At 43.4% G+C, this 19,071-nt stretch overlaps 3 protein-coding genes across 5 annotated transcripts; 2 read left to right on the top strand and 1 right to left on the bottom strand.

Annotated features, from left to right (window-relative positions):
• Nucleotides 1-122: 122 nt before the first annotated feature.
• Nucleotides 123-2,754, bottom strand: Drep4 (DNA fragmentation factor-related protein 4). Its single transcript, XM_017143018.3, has 3 exons — nt 2,393-2,754; nt 1,936-2,059; nt 123-1,883 (listed from the first exon to the last, which is right to left on the bottom strand). Exons 1-3 carry the CDS (start codon nt 2,645-2,647, stop codon nt 895-897), a joined length of 1,368 nt encoding a protein of 455 aa, XP_016998507.3. The 5' UTR covers nt 2,648-2,754; the 3' UTR covers nt 123-894.
• Nucleotides 2,755-3,063: 309 nt separating this feature from the next.
• Nucleotides 3,064-6,749, top strand: Uvrag (UV-resistance associated gene). Of its 2 annotated transcripts, none has more exons than XM_017143048.3 (5): nt 3,064-3,561; nt 3,626-4,490; nt 4,548-4,870; nt 5,367-5,780; nt 6,341-6,749. In XM_017143048.3, exons 1-5 carry the CDS (start codon nt 3,212-3,214, stop codon nt 6,453-6,455), a joined length of 2,067 nt encoding a protein of 688 aa, XP_016998537.2. In that variant the 5' UTR covers nt 3,064-3,211; the 3' UTR covers nt 6,456-6,749. The 2 variants fall into 2 exon arrangements, with proteins under 2 accessions (XP_016998537.2, XP_016998536.2); XM_017143047.3 differs by having other exon boundaries at nt 3,623-4,490.
• A 281-nt stretch (nt 6,750-7,030) lies between these two features.
• LOC108058333 (probable phospholipid-transporting ATPase IIB) lies at nt 7,031-19,027 on the top strand. 2 transcript variants are annotated; one of them, XM_017143020.3, is made up of 6 exons: nt 7,031-8,276; nt 15,014-15,851; nt 15,912-16,689; nt 16,752-18,096; nt 18,159-18,232; nt 18,292-19,027. In XM_017143020.3, exons 1-6 carry the CDS (start codon nt 7,675-7,677, stop codon nt 18,423-18,425), a joined length of 3,771 nt encoding a protein of 1,256 aa, XP_016998509.2. In that variant the 5' UTR covers nt 7,031-7,674; the 3' UTR covers nt 18,426-19,027. The 2 variants fall into 2 exon arrangements, with proteins under 2 accessions (XP_016998509.2, XP_016998510.1); XM_017143021.3 differs by lacking the exon at nt 7,031-8,276 and adding an exon at nt 13,572-13,970.
• Nucleotides 19,028-19,071: the final 44 nt, after the last annotated feature.

The raw sequence follows: 19,071 nt of genomic DNA, 5'->3' as shown, positions 1-19,071 counted from the left end.
CAGTTTTATATCTTTAGCTTTGTCTAGGTAAGGAGATCCAGAACTTATTCGAAAAATCGTAGAGGTACAGAGAAGCCAAGTGTAGCAAAAACCGTTTAATCGTGATAAGTTGTAAAACTCAATTTAAATTCGACATAGGTCTATAATTGTGTCTACAGTATACATCTCTGAATATACTTATTGCTAATCAAAAACATTCAATACTTTTATGTATATAGTATATCAATATTTCATATTTTGGACATGCTGTTCGATGTAACGCCAACAAAACGCATTGAATTCTCATCTACAAGCGTTACATTCAACGAACATTTAAATCTAGGTTATACACCGATATTGCGTAGCCACATAATTCTAATAGTCTGTCAAGCTATTTGAACATTAAATGCATATATAAGTATGTTAATAGTTTACGTATTTTATATGTAAATATTTTCAACAGTACTGTTTGATAGTTAACTTTGAGATAATTTTCATTTGTACAACTTATCTCATTTGAGATCAGCGATATAACATGCTCAAAAAAGAATAAGAGCAACTAAGGTAAAATTCAAGTTTTTTAAAGTTATTGTTTACAATATTGCTTCGCTAGGTAACTGGTTTTTATCAGGGACCGTAAATAATCATTATTTGAGATTTTTTTTTAAAAGGCCTACTGAGGTTTTTACAAGTTTTAATCAACAATTTAACTGGTTTTTATGCACTTTATAGACATGAACAAATAACAGTTAATTTGCTTACCAGATTTGTTGAAATGCATATAGTTTGTGGACAAGAGTAAAAAGAACGTTATTTTTGACGTTTAAAACAAAATATCACAGTAGCCTTTTTAAAATAAAAATCTCAAACAATGATTATTTACGGTCCCTGGTTTTTATACAATTTATAAACCATTTAGGAGGTTAGACTGTCCGCTTGCACTTCCATGAGCTCTTGCACAATCCGGTACTCATGACAATCGGGGCACAGTAAACGACCATTAGAACGGTTAGACCGCTGAACCTTTTCATGGCAAACAATGTGCACAAGTTTGAGGTTCTTTAGCGAGAATATCTCCAGAAAGTACTCTAGCACCGAGATGTCTACCACTTGCTTCTTGTGCAACGAGCACTTGCGCTGCGGATGGCTCACTAGCTCCTCCACATTGGCCACAAGTGCGGGTAGAATCGTGCGGCACAGTTCAATTTGGTGGTCCAGGTTCCAGACCTGAAACAAAATCAGATTCTCGCGCGAAGCGTATGGATTGATGGTGTGCTGCATGGAGCAGCAGTTGCCATTCTCCGAATAGGCGCCCTGGCAGTAGAAGTCGCCCAAGTCGGAGCACAGGGACACGGACCACTCGTCCAGAATGCAGTTCTCCTTGGTGTACTCCTTGATCACCTGCCGCAGTCTCTTGCTGGGCAGACCGCCAGCATCCGTCTCCTCTTCTCCCAGTTGCTGTTGCAGAAACTCATGCTTTCGCTGACACTTCCGGTTGAACATCATGGAGAAATAGTCGCAGCCGATGAGCAGGTACCGAAACTGCTCCAGCACCGAGTTAATCACCTGTCGTGCCTTGGCATTTTGGCGGTACAACGGATTACGGGTCAGCTCCTCCTTGGCCTTGTAGTAGTAGCCGCGCACACGTGTCTGAGCCCGCATGGCCATGGCCTCCTCCTTTGAATGGAAGCGCTCCTCTCCGCCCTCGAACCACTCAACATGCTCGGCCTTCAGACTGAGGTGGGCCTTGGTGTTGTCCAGGACGCGTCGGTGCTTCTGGTGCTCGTACTCCATGATCATGCGGCGGAATTTCTCCGGATGCTGTTCGATAAAGTCGTAGAAAATGTCGGCCACCTTGAGCAGCGGTGACTGCTGGCGCATCTTCTCAAACTCAAAGTCGGCATCTAGGGGAAGTCAAGGATATTAGATATATTAACACTTAATATTCAAGCTCACCTGTTGTAATAACCGCATCCGGACCAGCCACAATGAATAGCGTCTGGGCGGGCAGGCTATTTAAATACTCCTCATCGGACACCTCAAAGCCATCAAAGGCCAAATACAAGTGCAAATCGAGTAGCTAAAAAGGACAAGCCGAATTAGTTGAACTGCCCTTGACATGGCCCAATTATGAGGAGGCCAATTCCTGGTTCAGTGGCCTTCAGCAAGTGTGTGTTTTTGTTTTTTGGCTGGGCAAGGACGCTGCACCAACAGGTGGTTAGCTCCTTGGACGGGGCATGCGCACTCCCAGCCACTGGTGGCATTGAAAGAGAGCCAAACAAACGCGGAAGCCACTGCCAGGGACGTGGCCTTGAAATTGCCAGGACCAGGAACTTTGGGCCCCTTTTTTGTGAGTGGGTGGGTTGGACTTGATTGGCGCTTCTACGCAGGAGTTTTTCCTGGATTTTCTTACCGGAAATTTGCTATTGGCCTTGGTGATCAACATTTCCAGGGAATTGGCTCCAATGCCGTATTTTCTCGTCCGTTCGTTATCAGTAACCTTGTAGCCGCGCATTGGAGCAACTGCCGATTCCCTGGATGCGGATGAGTTCACATCCTTGAGAGCTTCGCCTGCCTGCTGGCTGCTGCTGCTGTTGTTGTTGTTGTTCTTCTTGGGACTGCTGCGTGTCGTCGGTGCCATGATTGCATCTCTAATGTAGCCCAGCATCGTTCTGGCTCATAGTAAAGTCAACTTTGGATTGGAGTCCTTGCAGCAGGTTTCCTTTTTGGGCGGACAAAGCAAAATATCTTTGTTGTTTTGTATATCGATAAGCGTTCGATACTTAAATACTGAAAATACCAAATACTAAAGAAGAAAAAGGGCTGTGCTGAAACTCTAGCTTTAAATCGCTAAATAAAGAACAATGAAAAACAATGAATATTAAATTTATATTTCAAACTGTATGGAATTCTTTATTATCCAGTGTATTAAATTGCAAATATATCGTTCTATTGAATGCCAATGCACATGGTGTACAATTTTTTTCTTTAAATATTTACTTATTAGTAAAAACGCAATAATAAGTATTAGCTATAAAATGGCACGCACCTCTATTGGCGGCGCAGAACGTTTTCCAACACTCACCCATCTAGAAACAGCTGTTTGGACCCATAATTTATTTTTGTAAAAAGTTATTTAGGAAAAACTACAACAAACGTTGTTTTTTAGCGTACCATGAACTGGGCTGCGGGCTCCGCGTAATCCGAAGTTCGCCGGAAACCGCGCAACAAGATGAATCTGCGGCCGCGATGCCGCAAGTGGCTGCCACTGGCCACCCAGCAACTGCGACTGCGGAACCTGGCGCGAATTCAGGGATTCAATATAGTCTCCGGGCCGCTGGACAAGTCACCAAAGCAGGCGGATCCCGAGGATGTGCTCCTCTACTACACGCTGCACACGGAAAGGGACAGCGAGGCGTTCTACACCAGCGAAAAGCTGCCGCAGCGGCACCAGCAGCAAAAGTGGGCGGAGATCTGCACGGATGACGAGGCCTGGCGGAAAACCAATGCGCAGTGTGTGTGCGTCAAGGTGTGGAAGCATTTTCCGGCTGAGACTGACCACAGGACTAAGGAGATGTGCGGGTATATCAAGTGTATCCTAGCTTGCACCTAGAACTTCCCTAATCTATTTACTCCTCTCCAGAAGGTCGCAGCTTACGCCCAGCCGGCTGCCACGCCCACCGGAACTGCTCTTCAGCTGGGGCGTCTACTTCTCCGGCCTCATACCCCTGTCACCCCTCACCCTGTCGCAGTGTGGACCGAATTGCTTGGTTTTCCAGCTGAACGGCGAGCAGTTTGCCTGCCCGTCGACGATAAGCGAGCAGGGTTTGCAGTCGCAGCTTCACTTGCACTACCAGAACTACGCGGCGGATGAGCAGCTGGCGGAGCCGCAGGATGAGGGCATCAACTCGCCCGCCGTCAGCCGCAGTTCAAGTCCCGTGCTACGGATGAGCACGATGCGTTACGCCCAGCTGAAGTGCCAACAGCAGGAGATTCGGCGCAGCAACAACCTGGACAAACTGCTGATGCTGCAACGTCTGCAGCGTTTGCATCAGCAGAAGATGCGGCAAATGGCCGAGGTGTGCCGCGAGATCGCCCGTCTAAGTGTGCACTGTGTGACCCGGAACGAGCTGCGCCTTAAGCCTCGCACCACATCGCTGTCCGGCGATCACTCGGCCCATCATCACCATTCCATGGGCCGCGCCCTGAGCGTCTTGCTGGCCGAGCAGCAGCAGATCGCACCCCTCACGCTTTACAATGCCCAACAGCTAACCAGAAGGATCGAGGCGCTGGGCAGCCAGCAGAGACTGCTGAAAGCGGAGCGGGAAACGTTTCGCCAGCGCAACGAGCGGGCACGTCAGCGGCTGGAAGAGATGCGAGAACAGCGCGAGGCACTGCAGCAGCAGCTGTACAGCCAGCGGCATCGACTGGAGCAGGAACGCCTAGAGCTGCGCACCCTGTCACCGCAGCACCTGGAACAGCGTGATCAAAAAAGACAAATAGTTCGACAGGTTGAAGTCTCAGAGTTTAATAATAATGAAAAAACTATTAATAAATACTTTTTATAGGTGGAGCGGAGAATGTCCACCCTTGTTTTAGAGCTGCAGGAGATCTACAACATCCAGAACGCGGGCGGACAGCAGTTCAGCATCTGTGGCATTGCCTTTCCCCACATGGAGGAATACACGAGCGACTCTCGCCAGGCGGCCAATGCAGCGCTCCTGGAGAACGTCTCGCCGCTGGCGGTGAGTGCGGCCCTGGGCTACGTTGCCCACCTGGTGCAGATGCTAGCCATCATCATGGATCGACCACTGAGGAACCGCATTTTGTACGAGCCGTCGAGAGCAAGGATTGTGGACGATATCAAGGAGTTGACCTACACCACCAGGGAGTAAGTGATGAATGGATTCAATTAATTATTTTGAATTTTTTTGTTTTAATTAATTAGAATTAATTAGAATTGAATGAATTTGAATTTTGAGTTTAATACAATTGAATGAATGAATGGCATGAATTCCAAAATAATTCAAACGACAAATTCTTTTGAAGAAGAAAGGGCCATCCCTTTGTAATTAAATCTGCCTTAATTTTATTTACTAAGCAGTTAACATTGATTTGTTCTCAAAAAAAAGCACAAAAAATCTTTCAAATTCAAAAAATTCATAAATCTTATTTATTCGTTCATTCAAATCGAAATGATTTAGAAAAACATTCAATTTATTTCACATAGAATTGAATTAAACCAATCAAAAATTTCATGGCATGCTATGATAAAACAAAAATTGAATGATTCACGCAGGGCTCTAGTACGAGATACAAAAAATTATATCATATTTCATCGAATACGTAGGAAAACTGTAATGCTTATTCATGCTATTCCATCACAGATTCCCCCTGTACACACGCTCCATTTTGCCGTCGCAGCAAACCAAGTATGCCATCTACCTGCTGCGCCAAAACGTCTCCCAGCTGTGCTTCGACATCACCGGTCACTGCGATCTGCGAAACACCTTTGGCAATCTGCTGGAGCTCTTCAAAACACTTCGCTACATCGAACGCTCGCAAAGGGATGAGGTGGACGAGCGGGATGGCCGGGAAGGCGGAGCAAGCAATACCGGAGAAGCACGCTTGGCGAATGGCTTGACGGCGCCGCACCTTTCGCAGTCGCACTCGTCGGTGGACATGAACCACGTGCCACTGCCCACAAGCGTCAATGCGGTCAAGGATGCACTGCTCCAGCAGCTGCTGCCGCCGGGAGTGAGTCAAGCCCTGGCCATCGAGGGTTATGCGTCAACACAACGGTAACATAATTGTCATTTAAGTGCAGGGTTAGGAGTAATTGTAATATCATATAAAACCACATTAATATCGTTATGATTCACACTATAAAGAATTTAGTATTACGTTTCTTCAATTGCAAAATTTGAGATGTAATTACTACAAAATATTTTGTCTTGTATTTTTTATGATTTTTTGAAATTTTAGCCGGTTTTTCCTCCTTTTCATACAAAGTTTTACTGAGATCTTTCCATTCAAAAAAACATAAAAAATTCAAGGGAAAATATTTTGAAATTTTTTTTTTGCAGTTATTGTTAATTTTGCTTGGGGAAAAACTTTGCATCAAAACATTTTTGTTTTTAACCCCAGGGAAAAAGTTTAAAATTTGACTTTTACAACATTTTCTAACTTTTTAAAGGGTGTTTAATAGTTAAAAACATTTTTGTGTGATTTAAACGGAATTGAAGTGCTCTTTCCATAGGTGCCAAAAGTTTATATTATAAGTCCAAAATATGAGTACAGTTAACATTCAAATATGTGAAAATAATTATGCCGACCATTGTATATTGTCAATTTCTTACAGCATCTGTCGTTCGGTGGGCTCATATTCGGATGGCGAGGACGAATTTCGACCGCGATTGGAGCACAACTATTCCAACTCGGACTCCAACATAACGCTGCAGACGGAGCGTAGCTGAGCATGTGCAGCCACATCCGATATTCGTGTATTATAGCAAGCGATTATATAGAAATTTCCATGAACACGGCAGCTGACGTAGCGGCTCCTCCTCAGTGGTAAATTTTGGATTGGACGCGTATTAGTTGAAAATCATTTGTATACTTTTAAATTATAAAAAATCAATAGTAGGTGTATGCAGAACGCGGACCTTTGCGGGCATATTATCTTTAGTTGTTTAAGATCTCTGTGTAAATTCCCGTTTATTGTTTGTTTGCTAATGTAAGCTACGAATAAACATATAATATTTTATACACACCAAATGGTAATTATTATTTTAAAGAGGTAAAAAGTTTTAGTAAAAATAAAATACATATTTTAGATTTAAACTTTTGTATCTAGAAGCATACATTTTCTTATATTTATTTTAGCTTTTATGAAAGTTTGAATTTCCCGCCCATTAGTGTTAAAAAGTGTAGAAAGCAATTGTTGCTCTATAACAGAGGCGTCGGTGGTAACATGAAATCTTCTTACGTCAAAATAACATTACGTGACCAAAAATTGCGCATACGCTATGTTAAACCAGCTGATTATTAAAATTATTTTGCTGGCAACTTGCTTCCGGGATTTCCAAGTTTTTCGCACAATATCCGGGCTAAAAATAAATAAAAAATGTGCTGGCAGAGGCCCAAGGCGGCGACAAGTGAAATGCAATAATTGTTTTTCTAAATGAAAACTCGAAAAGCCCCTTAATTCGACTGGCACGTATGAGGTGCATGTGTGTGTTGTGTGGCCCGGGCCTTGGCCTTTTATTTATCGAATTCGTATCAATTAAACTGAAACGCTGAGCAATAGAAGGCACTTGGAGGTGTCATAATGACGATTTGGTAGCCGGCAACTGTTTCGACTGATAAGCGGACCTCCACCACGGGGAATGCCTGCGATTTACGCGTATATGGTGTTTACCCTGCCTGTTTACCGCTCAAATAGAAGAAAAAAACTCAGGTGCGATAAGGAGTAGCAGCAGTAAAGTTTACACCTGGGATTGCTCAATGGAAACGTGGCAAAAAGAGAACTCTGCATTTATTTTTATCTAGAAGATAGAAGGTAAACAACAGCTAATTAAGAGAGCCAAACTGCATATCCAATTAGGGTGTTAATAAGTTCAATTCGGGCGCCAAAAGTCAAAACCTACTCTTAAGTCAACTACGCTGCTTACGCTCTTTTTGCTCTCTCTTAAAATGGCTGAGAGCAATTTACCGCTACGCGATTTCGATGAAGAGAGCGAAACGGATTCGGAGACGGAATTACTCATACGCCGCGATGTCCCGAGCGGTAGAAACAACAACAACAGCAACAACAACAACACTGGCAGACGGCGCAAAAGCTCAACGGGCTACAGCGGCGTCGACGTCGACGGCGGCGGAGGCAGCTTTCTGGGCAATCTCTTTGGATCCCACATTTCTGGCTCTGCCGCCGGCCAGATACGTTATAGAAATGAGCGAAGTCGCGAGCGCGCCAAGAACTCCAACGGCATCTATAGCAGCATTTCGAAACTGGCGCAATTAACGCACACGTCATCGGGCGTCGCGGGCGGGACGGGGGCGGTAACTGCAGGGGGGAGTGGCAGCGGAGTAGCCACCGGCGATGTAGGAGTAACCACTTCGGGAGCAGCGGCAGCTGGAGGATCTGCCCTGCCGCCGGGGGATCATCTCAGCAATGGCGGAACGCATGCAACAATCGTAGATCCCGAGAATGGCTCCTCTACGGTCTTCTACCAGCACAATCGGCGGAAGAGCAAGAGCCGCAGCATTGGCAACATCTGCAAGCTGTGCCTGTGCAGGTGAGTCCCTCGTTTCGGTGCGATCCGTTCGTTACCCTCCGGCAACGCTGCGTATGCGCAATATTTCCATTTCACTGCTGCAATAGTGCAATCAAGGGAATTGTGGGAAAGTAAATAGCGATAAAACAGCTGTTCACTAGTCAGCAAAATATCCGAAAAAAAACAAGTCTTAACTCAGAGGAAATAGATTTTTTTTGGAAGTCAGAAAAAACCCATGAATATTTAGTAATCTTAAAAAGAATTTATTTTTGAACGGAAGGCGATTAGAAGTTAATTGTAATTTAATTCTTTGGAAAAATATTATCTCTTTTATTTTGTTTTTGTTTTTGGTTTTTCCATTCAATAAATTACAACGAATTTTTTTTTTATTTCTATAATTTTGTATATACCCAGCCCTTGGTAGATAACTCGCCTTTCGTAATACTTCTATAAATAATTTTTGAATAATTAATATTTGCCAAAGAAATCAAGAAAAACGTTGACCTCTCTTCTCTTGGCTATTCTATCATTTTCTCAAATAATCACTATTATGCCGAAACAACTTGTTGTTTTGTTTTCGCCACTTGGAATTTGTTTATTATTTTTTTCGGCCTGAGCAAAATCTGTTTGCGGCTTCTAAGATGAGCAGAGTGAGCCAATTTCTGTTGTGTTGCAATTTTATGTTACTTTTAAATTAGATCTTTTACGAAACACATTTCCAAGAAAAATATTCTAGCCGAAAGGCTACACATGTGCGACATATACACAATGAATGCATCTGTGTACCAGCATATATAGCGATTCCGAGATATATTTTTAATTTACCTAATTAGAGAGGGAAACACGAGAGAACTTTTGAGAAAGGCGGCACATGCGAAACAAACGGCGAACGGGCTCACACGTCTGAAAGTGGATCGGAGAAGGAAAATTAAAAACATTTCGGTTTCTACGCAGCGTTGTTGTACTGCAAATCGATAAACGTGACGACTTCCATGTCTGGGGAAAGATTTCAACGAATGGAAATGGAAATGAAAATAATAACAAAAACACGGCTATAAATAGTGGACGAGACAGGCGAGATGGTTGGGTGACAAGGCATAAAGTAAACGCAAACATTGGAACCCCCACATTTCTAGGCGGAACTCTAATTGCCGCGAAACTTTGCCCAAAAACACACAACTCCACCCGTTACCTGTGCACTTTTTAATCGATGTTTGCCGTGTGACTCGAAACCCGATTGGTGGGCGAAGCAAAACCAAATAAAAACGACTCAAGAAGTCACCAAGAAATGCTAAAAATTCAGAAACCAGTTCTCAGCTGGTTTGGCTACACATTGTTGTTTTCAAGGTTTCTAAAAAAAACAAACGAGTTGCCCAGAAGAAGTCGCTCTATAGGGTTTTTTTTCGTGTTCGGTTAGTGGCAGCTTTTTCTGTGTCGAAAATTGAAAGTTTCTCTGCTGCCTTTTCGTCGCTTATCAGAATCAGGTCGATTGTGGACCAAATTACAAAATGAAGCCGCGAATTCCGCAATGCGTCGCTAGATCGAAATAGTGATAGTAAATTTAAATTCAAAATTTGTCTATGGTAGTAAAAAATGCGTACTCGACTCGAAAACTTTGACAAAGGAAAGCTCTGTGTGGAAATCGTCTTTTAACTTTAATGTGGGAAAAGTAAATATAGATAACATTTGTTTATTACAATATTTGAGCCGAAAGCTAGATCAAAGAAATTATAAAACCACTAAAGTTTTTGATATAATAGGTAGACCAATATTTATAATTTTTTTTAAATTAATAAGCTTAGGTTTATTAATTCAAATGGGTGTGTGCTGCCTTACTCAAAAGATGGATTTCTTTTTCATTATTGTGAAATAGCAATCTCCTATTTCGATGCCCCAATGTCATCTTTTGATTTTCAAGTGCGTCTTTAACTCTTTATAGCCCTCTTATCGCCCCCTGACCACGGACAAATCTTAAGGCCTTTACAGCTTCAAGTTCTCTTCAATATTTTTCGACACCTATTTTTTTGGTCGGTTTTGTGAAGGTTTTCCTACCTACCGAGCCTAGCTTTTTGTCTATATGAAACTTTTCCCGGCTTTTTCGTTTCATTTTTGGTACTCAACTCCGGTTGCCGTTTCGGTTATATGAGGCTCAAAGATTTCGACAGGCCGATTAGAATTGCAAAGTGAGGCGCCATGCGGCACAGTTTGTTGGTGTGATTTTGGTGGCCACTGTGGTGGAACCATTTGTGTTTCCCTATATACGAGATTTTATTCCACACTAGACTACCAAGACGGATGGGTGCTGATAACCTTACTTTTTTATGTGCTTAATAATAAAAATATTTTTATTTTAATTACTTGGAATTTAAGAAATATATACGTTGTTCTTTCAATTAATGTTTAGCACGCTTCGCCTAATTATTTCCTATTTTTTTAGATTTTCATGTAAATTTGTTTTGGGTGATTTTTGCTACTTCCCGTTTTTTTGGGTGACCTTTATAGAGTAGTCTAGATAATTTCCGTTGTATTAAATTAAATCAATTTTATTTCCAAGAGTTCAATGCAATATTCATAACTCTTTTATAATTTGCTAAAGTCTGGAATCAATCACACTCAAGTTAATTGTAATTGCATTAAATATAGCCATTGCCAACTGACGACAGACTTTTCCCAAGCTTTTTTCACTTTGCGGCATGCAAATTGGTCAGCCACGCCCACATTCCCCCCGTTCCGCCTCCCCCAAACGCCACAAACTGTCAATGGTAACGCCTAATGTTATTATTTTCTAGTCGCCGTTAGCTGTTTATCTAGTTGCGAATGCAAATGGCTGGGAAGGGAAAAAGCAAGGCTAAAAGAAGAAGGGGGCTGTGCGGTGAAATGCGACAACGATTGACGCCCGCAACTTGGACTTTGCTGGCATGGTTTTCCACCCACCGGCAATGTGGGTTAATAACCAAAAGCCAGAAGGCAGCGCAAGTTACACTATTCATAGCTCACCTCATTCCAATCCGGTTACCCGTGAAAGGGTATATTGTACACGTGTTTCCACTCCCTCCCAAGCAAACATATTTGCCTTTTTCCGTAACAACCATATGTATTCCAGTAATACAATTGTATTCCAGTAATACATATTCGATATTCAAGTTAACCAGCTATACATATAAGTTATCAATGATAACTTATCATTCTTTCAAGATTTTTCAAAATTCCAGTGAGAGTTTTGTGAGTTCAAGATATTGAAAAATGAATGCTTCATTTTTATTTAGCCATAGAATATTTATGTACACAAATTAAAGATATCAACTATTTGAGTCATCCTCATAATTTTTCCAAATCATTAGTTCTTTGTTTATATTTTTAGATTATTTTCTTTGTGGGTGATAATATTTGAGTTCCGACATTTTCATACCATAAATGCTAGTTTAGTTTTGATTGAAAAATAATACAAAAATAAATCTAGTACAATAAAATATTTTTTAAGGGTTAAGTCTCACTTTAAAAACCAAATTAGTAAAAATGATACGTTTTAAGTAACCAAAAAAGCATTGGTAAAACCACAAAAAACTCACTTAACACTTATCTTTGGCACAAAATTGTAAATTAGTTTCTTTGAAGAGTGACACACACAGCCGTTAAAAGAAATAGGTTTAGGGAGTTGGAAGTTAGGAGGGGGAGTAGTGAGTAACCGCCAGTGGGTGATGCATAAATTACACAAATCAGTTACTCAGTTCTTCAATCGCTCAATGGAAGCAACTCTTTTCTGTGGGAAATAGTTTTCTCTTTGCCTTTTCTGGAGTTTTCGTTGCTCTTTATGTGCGGTAAACTGTGTTTCCGTCAAATTACTTACACATTTATTGTACCTCTGTCTTTTATACTGGTTAATCGTTAAGAAAGGTAATTTATATTTACATTATAAATCACCATATGGAAAAGTAGGCCATGCCAAGTAGATAAGGAACATATTGTAAGATTGCAAGTCAGGAATTGAGTGATGTGCAGTTTTTCACCTATCCATCGTGCACATTAAGAACGCAAATCAGACCTATTTCGACATTCCATACTGCGGAATGGTTTATTATTGTTTTATTGTAGGACAGAGATAAACAATGGTTTGTTAGCTGATAAAAATATTTATCTAATTACTGCGTTTGAAGGGTTAATAATAACAGTAAAAGGTACCAATATTTGATTATTTTTATATCCTCGACACGTTTATAGTTCAAATATTTATTTGATTATTTCAATTTCATCTGAAATAAGATCACTTTGGCTTGTATTTATTTTGGAGAATACTTTATTTTGAATATATTTATAACGACGGAAATTCAAAGTATATAAAGCACAAAAATAGCATGCTTCAACAGATCTCTAGAATGACAGCTGTTTAAATGCTATACTTAATGGGAAAGGCGGAAAGCAATATTTGCTTGAACAGTACTATGCAATCGAATCTGCTGAGGTTTACAAATCGTTTTGAAATTTCCATTTAATTACTCAGAACGAAACGAATCGCGGCAATTGTTTGTTATGGCCGCTGCAACTGTTGACGAGTGCATTTCAATTCAAACAGAATGCAGGAAGCCTCCAGCTGAATCACATTTCGACCGATAAGCGAATCGCTAAAAGGCGAAAATGCATTAAAAACGCATCTAGGCGTATTTAACTAGCGTGACACACTTTGGGATTATGGATAAAGGGAAGAACGTAGGATTCTCTGGTAAAAGCGCTGACTTTGAAGTGCAACATGAGTCACACAGGTGAGCCAATAATTCTGTTGGCCCTTTGTTTTTTTCTACCTTATGCTGCAGACAAGTCGTTGAACTTTCGCTTGAGCTGAGCAGCACTTTTGGCAACTTTTTCTTATGAGATCATGACACGAAATCGTCTGGCCAACTCGAATGAATGTGTGTGTTATATTGACAAAACTTTGGAGCGCGCTCTATTCGCACACGTCTAGCGCAAGCGGCCAAGTAGAATGCTCAAATGCTCGTAAAGGCAAAAAGTCTGTAGAAAAACAAGTTTGCTCGTGGGCAAACAAATAAGAGGAGCAGCACCAGCACATTGCGCGCTGATCTAAGGCAGCTGAAGCGTAGACAACCGGCAAGAGCTTATTTAATTAACATCCGAGTGCTAACGAAAGCGACGAGAAGATCGGCTGAGTTAGTCATAAAGAGGTCATAAAGATCCACACCCAACGGTCGATTTATTTGAATTTTTCCGCCTAAGTCAGCGTTGCCAGATGCGGGGAGCAACGTGCAGTGGCAGCTCTGGCAGATGACGAACATATGGTTGTCCCTTTCCCGCTTATTGATTTCTCTAGGGAACCAAAGACAGGGTTGTTCGACGAGCAGACGACGCAGTTTTCATACGGAATTTTCACATTCGCTTTTGTTTTGTGCATAAGAATTTGGAAAAAACGTTCGAATTACATATTACGGAGTGTTCCCCATTGCGTGGGCCATGAACCGCGCCTGTGACTATGTGAAAAGGGCCGAACGGAAACAGCGAATCGAAATAGCAGCTGCTGCAGAGAACAAAGGCTGCATCATCATCAACAGACTACAAAATTAAATTAGCGCACAGCCTGCAAAGTAATTGCGAATCTCGGCCAGGAAACATGGATGATGCTACCTCCCAAAACTCGGCCGCAACGCCCATGACTCGGGAGAATATTCCGCTGTTGAATCGCCAACGGAACCGCTGGTATCTTTTCAGGTGTGAATCATCAAATGTGGGGGATTTTCTTTCGCCTTCTTATCATCTTTCGTGCAGTGTAATTGGGCTAAGTAGTAACAGTTAATCGGTTGCAGTGAGCTCCCTCTCGCTCCAGCAGACGCAAAGCCTGGCTTTCCGCCTCCCACTCGCACACTCTCTCTCACTCACACTTGCACCCACCCACACACACCCGCATTCAGATGCATACACATTCCCCTGATTGTTGTTGCCGTCTGAATTTTCACTTTTGTTTATTTTTCGAGTTTGTATTATTGATTTTCCACTCAAGGTCGTCTCCTTTAAATGGTCTGATAGACTCTGTGATTAAAATTGTAATTCGCTTGGCGTAGCACTTGCCACCCATATAGGGGTTTCCCATCAGCTTATGAATATTATAATGTGCCGTAAAAGGTTTTAGGTTCGTGGGAAATTGCTTAAATATGGATATCAATAGTGGCAAATGCCATAACTTTCGGATTTTCCAGTTACAACAGTTTTTCCAACCAAATTAGAATTTTTTTTTATTTTTTATATCGTTTACTTGGCGATTCATGTTTCCATTTTCTTAAAAGGTTTGCCAGAGTCATTAAATAAATAATTAAAAAACTTTTTTTTAATGGCTAGAATTGTTATGGATATTTTAGGTTTAAATGTTTAGATAATTTAATGATTATGGGGTAACATAAGTCGTAGAAAAGCTATTTTTATTTTTTCAAGGTGGTTAGGTTTTTTTAAATAATATATTTAGAATTTAATAGTTAGGGATCCAACTCAAATATTTTTAACAACCCATTCTTGCCGTTACTTTTCGAAATATCAACAAAATTCTATGTGAAACAATAAGCAATTCGAATCGATTGATGAAATCGCTCAAGTGACTGAAGCTTGAAGCTTTTCCCTCCAAGTTCCATTCTAGAATTATTGATTTGAACAACAAAAAAAAAAGGGTTATATGGATGACTGGGAAGATCGGCCGGAAGGATGTTCCTGGCTCACACTCTTACCGAGAGCAGCGTGATACTGATCCTCGTCTGTCTTTACAGCTGCTGGCGCAAATGGTTCCGGCCGCGCGAACTGAGGGCCCGCACCGTAAATCTGGGCCGGGTCAATACGGAGAAGTTTCCGCCGAATGAGATCCGGAACCAGAAGTACAACTTCATCACCTTCCTGCCGCTGGTGCTGTTCGAGCAGTTCCGCTTCTTCCTCAACCTGTACTTCCTGCTGATGGCGCTGTCGCAATTCATTCCGGACATCCGGATCGGCTACCCCTACACCTACTGGGGTCCCCTCGGCTTCGTCCTGATGGTTACCATTTGCCGCGAGGCGGTCGACGATCTGCGACGCCATCAGCGGGATCACGAGGTCAACTCGCAGAAGTACAAGCGTCTGTCGGCCACCAACGGCAGCGGCTACGAGATGGTTCCCAGCTCCAAGCTGAAGGTCGGTGACATAATAATCGTCGAGAAGAACGAGCGGGTGCCCTCGGATCTGATCCTGCTGCGTACGAGCGATCGCAGCGGTTCGGTATTCGTGCGGACCGATCAACTGGACGGCGAGACGGACTGGAAGCCCCGCCTGGCCGTTCCCTACACCCAGAAGCTCAGTCGCGACTCGGAGCTGCACAGCATCGACGCCAGCTTCTACGTGGAGAAGCCGCAGAACGACATCCACAGCTTCATTGCCACCTTCTGCATGGCGGACGGCAGCGAGGACACCGGTCTCAGTGTGGAGAACACCCTGTGGGCCAACACCGTGGTGGCTGCCGGCACAGCGACCGGAATTGTCATCTACACTGGCTGCGAAACGCGCAGCGTGATGAACAACTCACAGCCGAGGTCCAAGGTGGGCCTGCTGGACATGGAGATCAACGGATTGACCAAGGTGAGAGCCAGGGTTTCCTTAACTATGTTTCCAATCTAATTTTATGTCTATTTCCGTCAGGTTCTCTTCTGCGCCGTTCTGGGCCTCTCGCTAGTCATGATGATGCTGAAGGGATTCGGCGGCCCCTGGTACCGATACATGTTCCGCTTCGTGCTGCTCTTCTCCTACATCATTCCAATCAGTCTGCGTGTGAATTTGGACATGGGCAAGGCCTTCTACTCGTGGCAAATGCAGAACGACGACAACATAAAGGGAACGGTGGTCAGATCGACAACCATACCCGAGGAACTGGGCAGAATCTCCTACGTACTCACCGACAAGACGGGCACGCTGACCCAAAACGAGATGGTCTTCAAGAAAATCCACCTGGGCATAGTATCCCACGATGCGGACACCTTCCATCACATTGGACAGATGATACAGAAGCTTTCGGGGAACATTCTGCAGCAGCAGCAGGGCAGCGTTTCCAGTTCGAGCAGCGGCGGCGAGTCGACCAAGCCGATTATGTTCGCCGGCAATAGGATGCGACGGCCGGAGGGATGGCGAGAATGGGAGGCGGTGCGAGCACTGGCCCTGTGCCACAATGTTACCCCAGTGAGCGATGACGAGGACAACCGTTCGGTGTCCACAGCATCGACCGTTACCGGCGGCAACAACTCGCCAACCAAATCTGTGATAAACATCGAGGCGCCTGGCAGTACGGACACAGAGCATCAATATCAGGCTGCGTCCCCGGATGAGATAGCGCTGGTCAAGTGGACGGAGCAGGTGGGCCTGACCCTGATAGCCAGGGATCTGAACACGATGACGTTGCAGGTTAAGACCCCCAGCGAGGACAGTAAGTTATTACAAAGAGAAATCCTTACCACCGACTAATATTGATCTTTTCTTCCTATCTAGATGACATTCTACTGCACTACCAGATCCTACAGCTGTTTCCCTTCACCAGCGAGAGCAAGCGCATGGGAATTATAGTGCGCGAGAGCAAATCGGGCCAGATAACGTTCTACCTAAAAGGCGCCGACGTGGTCATGTCCAGCATCGTGCAGTACAACGACTGGCTGAGCGAGGAGTCGGGCAACATGGCGAGAGAAGGCCTTCGCACTCTTGTGGTGGCCAAAAAGGTGCTCACCGAGGAGCAGTATTCCGACTTTGAGACGCGCTACAATGCCGCTCGTCTCAGTATCACCGATCGCGTTGCTAAGGTGGCCGCCGTCACGGAATCCCTTGAACGTGAGCTGGAGCTGCTGTGTCTAACAGGCGTGGAGGATCGTCTGCAGGAGAACGTGCGTCCTACACTCGAGCTGCTGCGCAATGCCGGCGTTCGCGTTTGGATGTTAACGGGCGACAAGCTGGAAACCGCCTGCTGCATTGCCAAATCCTCGCAGCTAATTGGCCGGAATCAGGGATTGCACGTCCTGCGTTCCGTTAAGACGCGAACGGATGCCCACCAGGAGCTGAACAGCTTCCGGCGCAAGCAGGGGCATGCCTTGGTCATCTCCGGCGAGTCGCTGGAGGTCTGCTTGCAGTATTATAGGCCAGAGTTCCTGGAGCTGGCCACGGCCTCGCCGGCAGTGGTCTGCTGCCGCTGCTCGCCCACCCAGAAGGCCCAGGTGGTGGCCCTCATCCAGAAGCACACTGGCAAACGGACCTGCGCCGTGGGAGATGGTGGCAACGATGTCAGCATGATTCAGCAGGCGGACGCGGGAGTTGGAATTGAGGGACGCGAGGGACGGCAGGCCTCGCTGGCCGGCGACTTTAGCATTCCGCAGTTCTCGCACATCGCCAAGCTGCTGCTCATCCACGGGCGCAGGAGCTACAAACGCTCGGCGGCCCTCTCACAGTTCGTCATCCACCGCGGTCTGATTATCACCACCTTGCAGGCGGTCTTCTCGGCGGTGTTCTACCTCAGCTCGGTGGCCTTGTACCAGGGCTTTCTCATGGTCGGTTACTCAACGCTGTACACCATGTTTCCGGTGTTCTCATTGGTGCTTGACCAGGACATCACATCGGAGACCGCCGTCACGTATCCGGAGCTTTACAAGGATTTGTCCAAGGGACGCAGCCTAAGCTACAAGACCTTCTTTATATGGGTACTCATCAGCATATACCAAGGCGGCGTAATTATGTACGGAGCGCTAATACTCTTTGTGGACGAGTTCATTCACATTGTGGCGATCAGTTTCTCTGCTCTAATTATGACGGAACTCATTATGGTGGCGCTCACTGTGCGCACTTGGCATAGGTGAGTCTGGGAAAATTTCTAAAACCCTAAATAAGTTACTTATTCGTCTTTTCTACTTGTAGGTTAATGGTGCTTGCGGAATTATTCAGCTTAGCGCTCTATCTCATTTCGTTGGCCGTGTTACATGAGTATTTCGGTAAGTTGTGGTTGCAAACCTATTGTAAATTTTATATAACATTTTAATCTTGTTTATAGACTGGGAGTTTATTTGGTCGTACGATTTTCTATGGAAGGTTTCCCTCATCACGCTGGTCTCCTGCTTACCACTGTACATTATCAAGTTCTTGCGTAAAAAATGTTCGCCTCCCTCTTACTTGAAGCTCTCTTAGATGGCTTGGCTGAGAAATTACAAATTACAATTCCTCCAGACCTTATAATTTTCATTTCTTTTTGTTCACAATTTAAACTCTATTATTTAGCACTTGCTGTGTTGTTTTTTTCTTAACTAAGCAGCCATCCTACAACTATCCCTTGTTTTGCCAATACCCGCACCTACCCCAAATATACGTGATATCAGGTTAAACGCCCCATCCCCCGACACTACACTTTAGCTTGATAGTATTTTTTGATTGATCTGTAAAGTTACAAAAAATACAAGAGACAAAGTGATTCGATTAATGTAATTTAAATCAAACCGATTCTTATTTGTAAGCGTGAGGCGTAGCAGTTTTAATATATATTTCAGTTTTGTATACCTGTGTGTATTTGATTAATATTTAAGTCGCAGAAAACCAAATTATGTTACTAATTATTTAATTATAAAATTAATTAATAATTGTATCTATGACTAAAAATGGAATCAATTACAATGGTATAAAAAAGATGTAAAACGAAAAAATAGATTTTGTATAAGGATTTAGAAATCGCATTGGATTGTGAAATAATAATTATAAATAAATTAACATATATAAATTAATTGATTAAAATAAAAGTTTGCTTGGGCGGATTACTTACAAGATACTGGAAAAAGGTAAG

Source organism: Drosophila takahashii, chromosome 2L (genome assembly GCF_030179915.1).
Source record: "Drosophila takahashii strain IR98-3 E-12201 chromosome 2L, DtakHiC1v2, whole genome shotgun sequence".
NCBI classification, from domain to species: Eukaryota; Metazoa; Arthropoda; class Insecta; order Diptera; family Drosophilidae; genus Drosophila; species Drosophila takahashii.
Note: the sequence above shows the minus strand (reverse complement) of the source record. Positions and strands in the feature narration are given on the sequence as shown.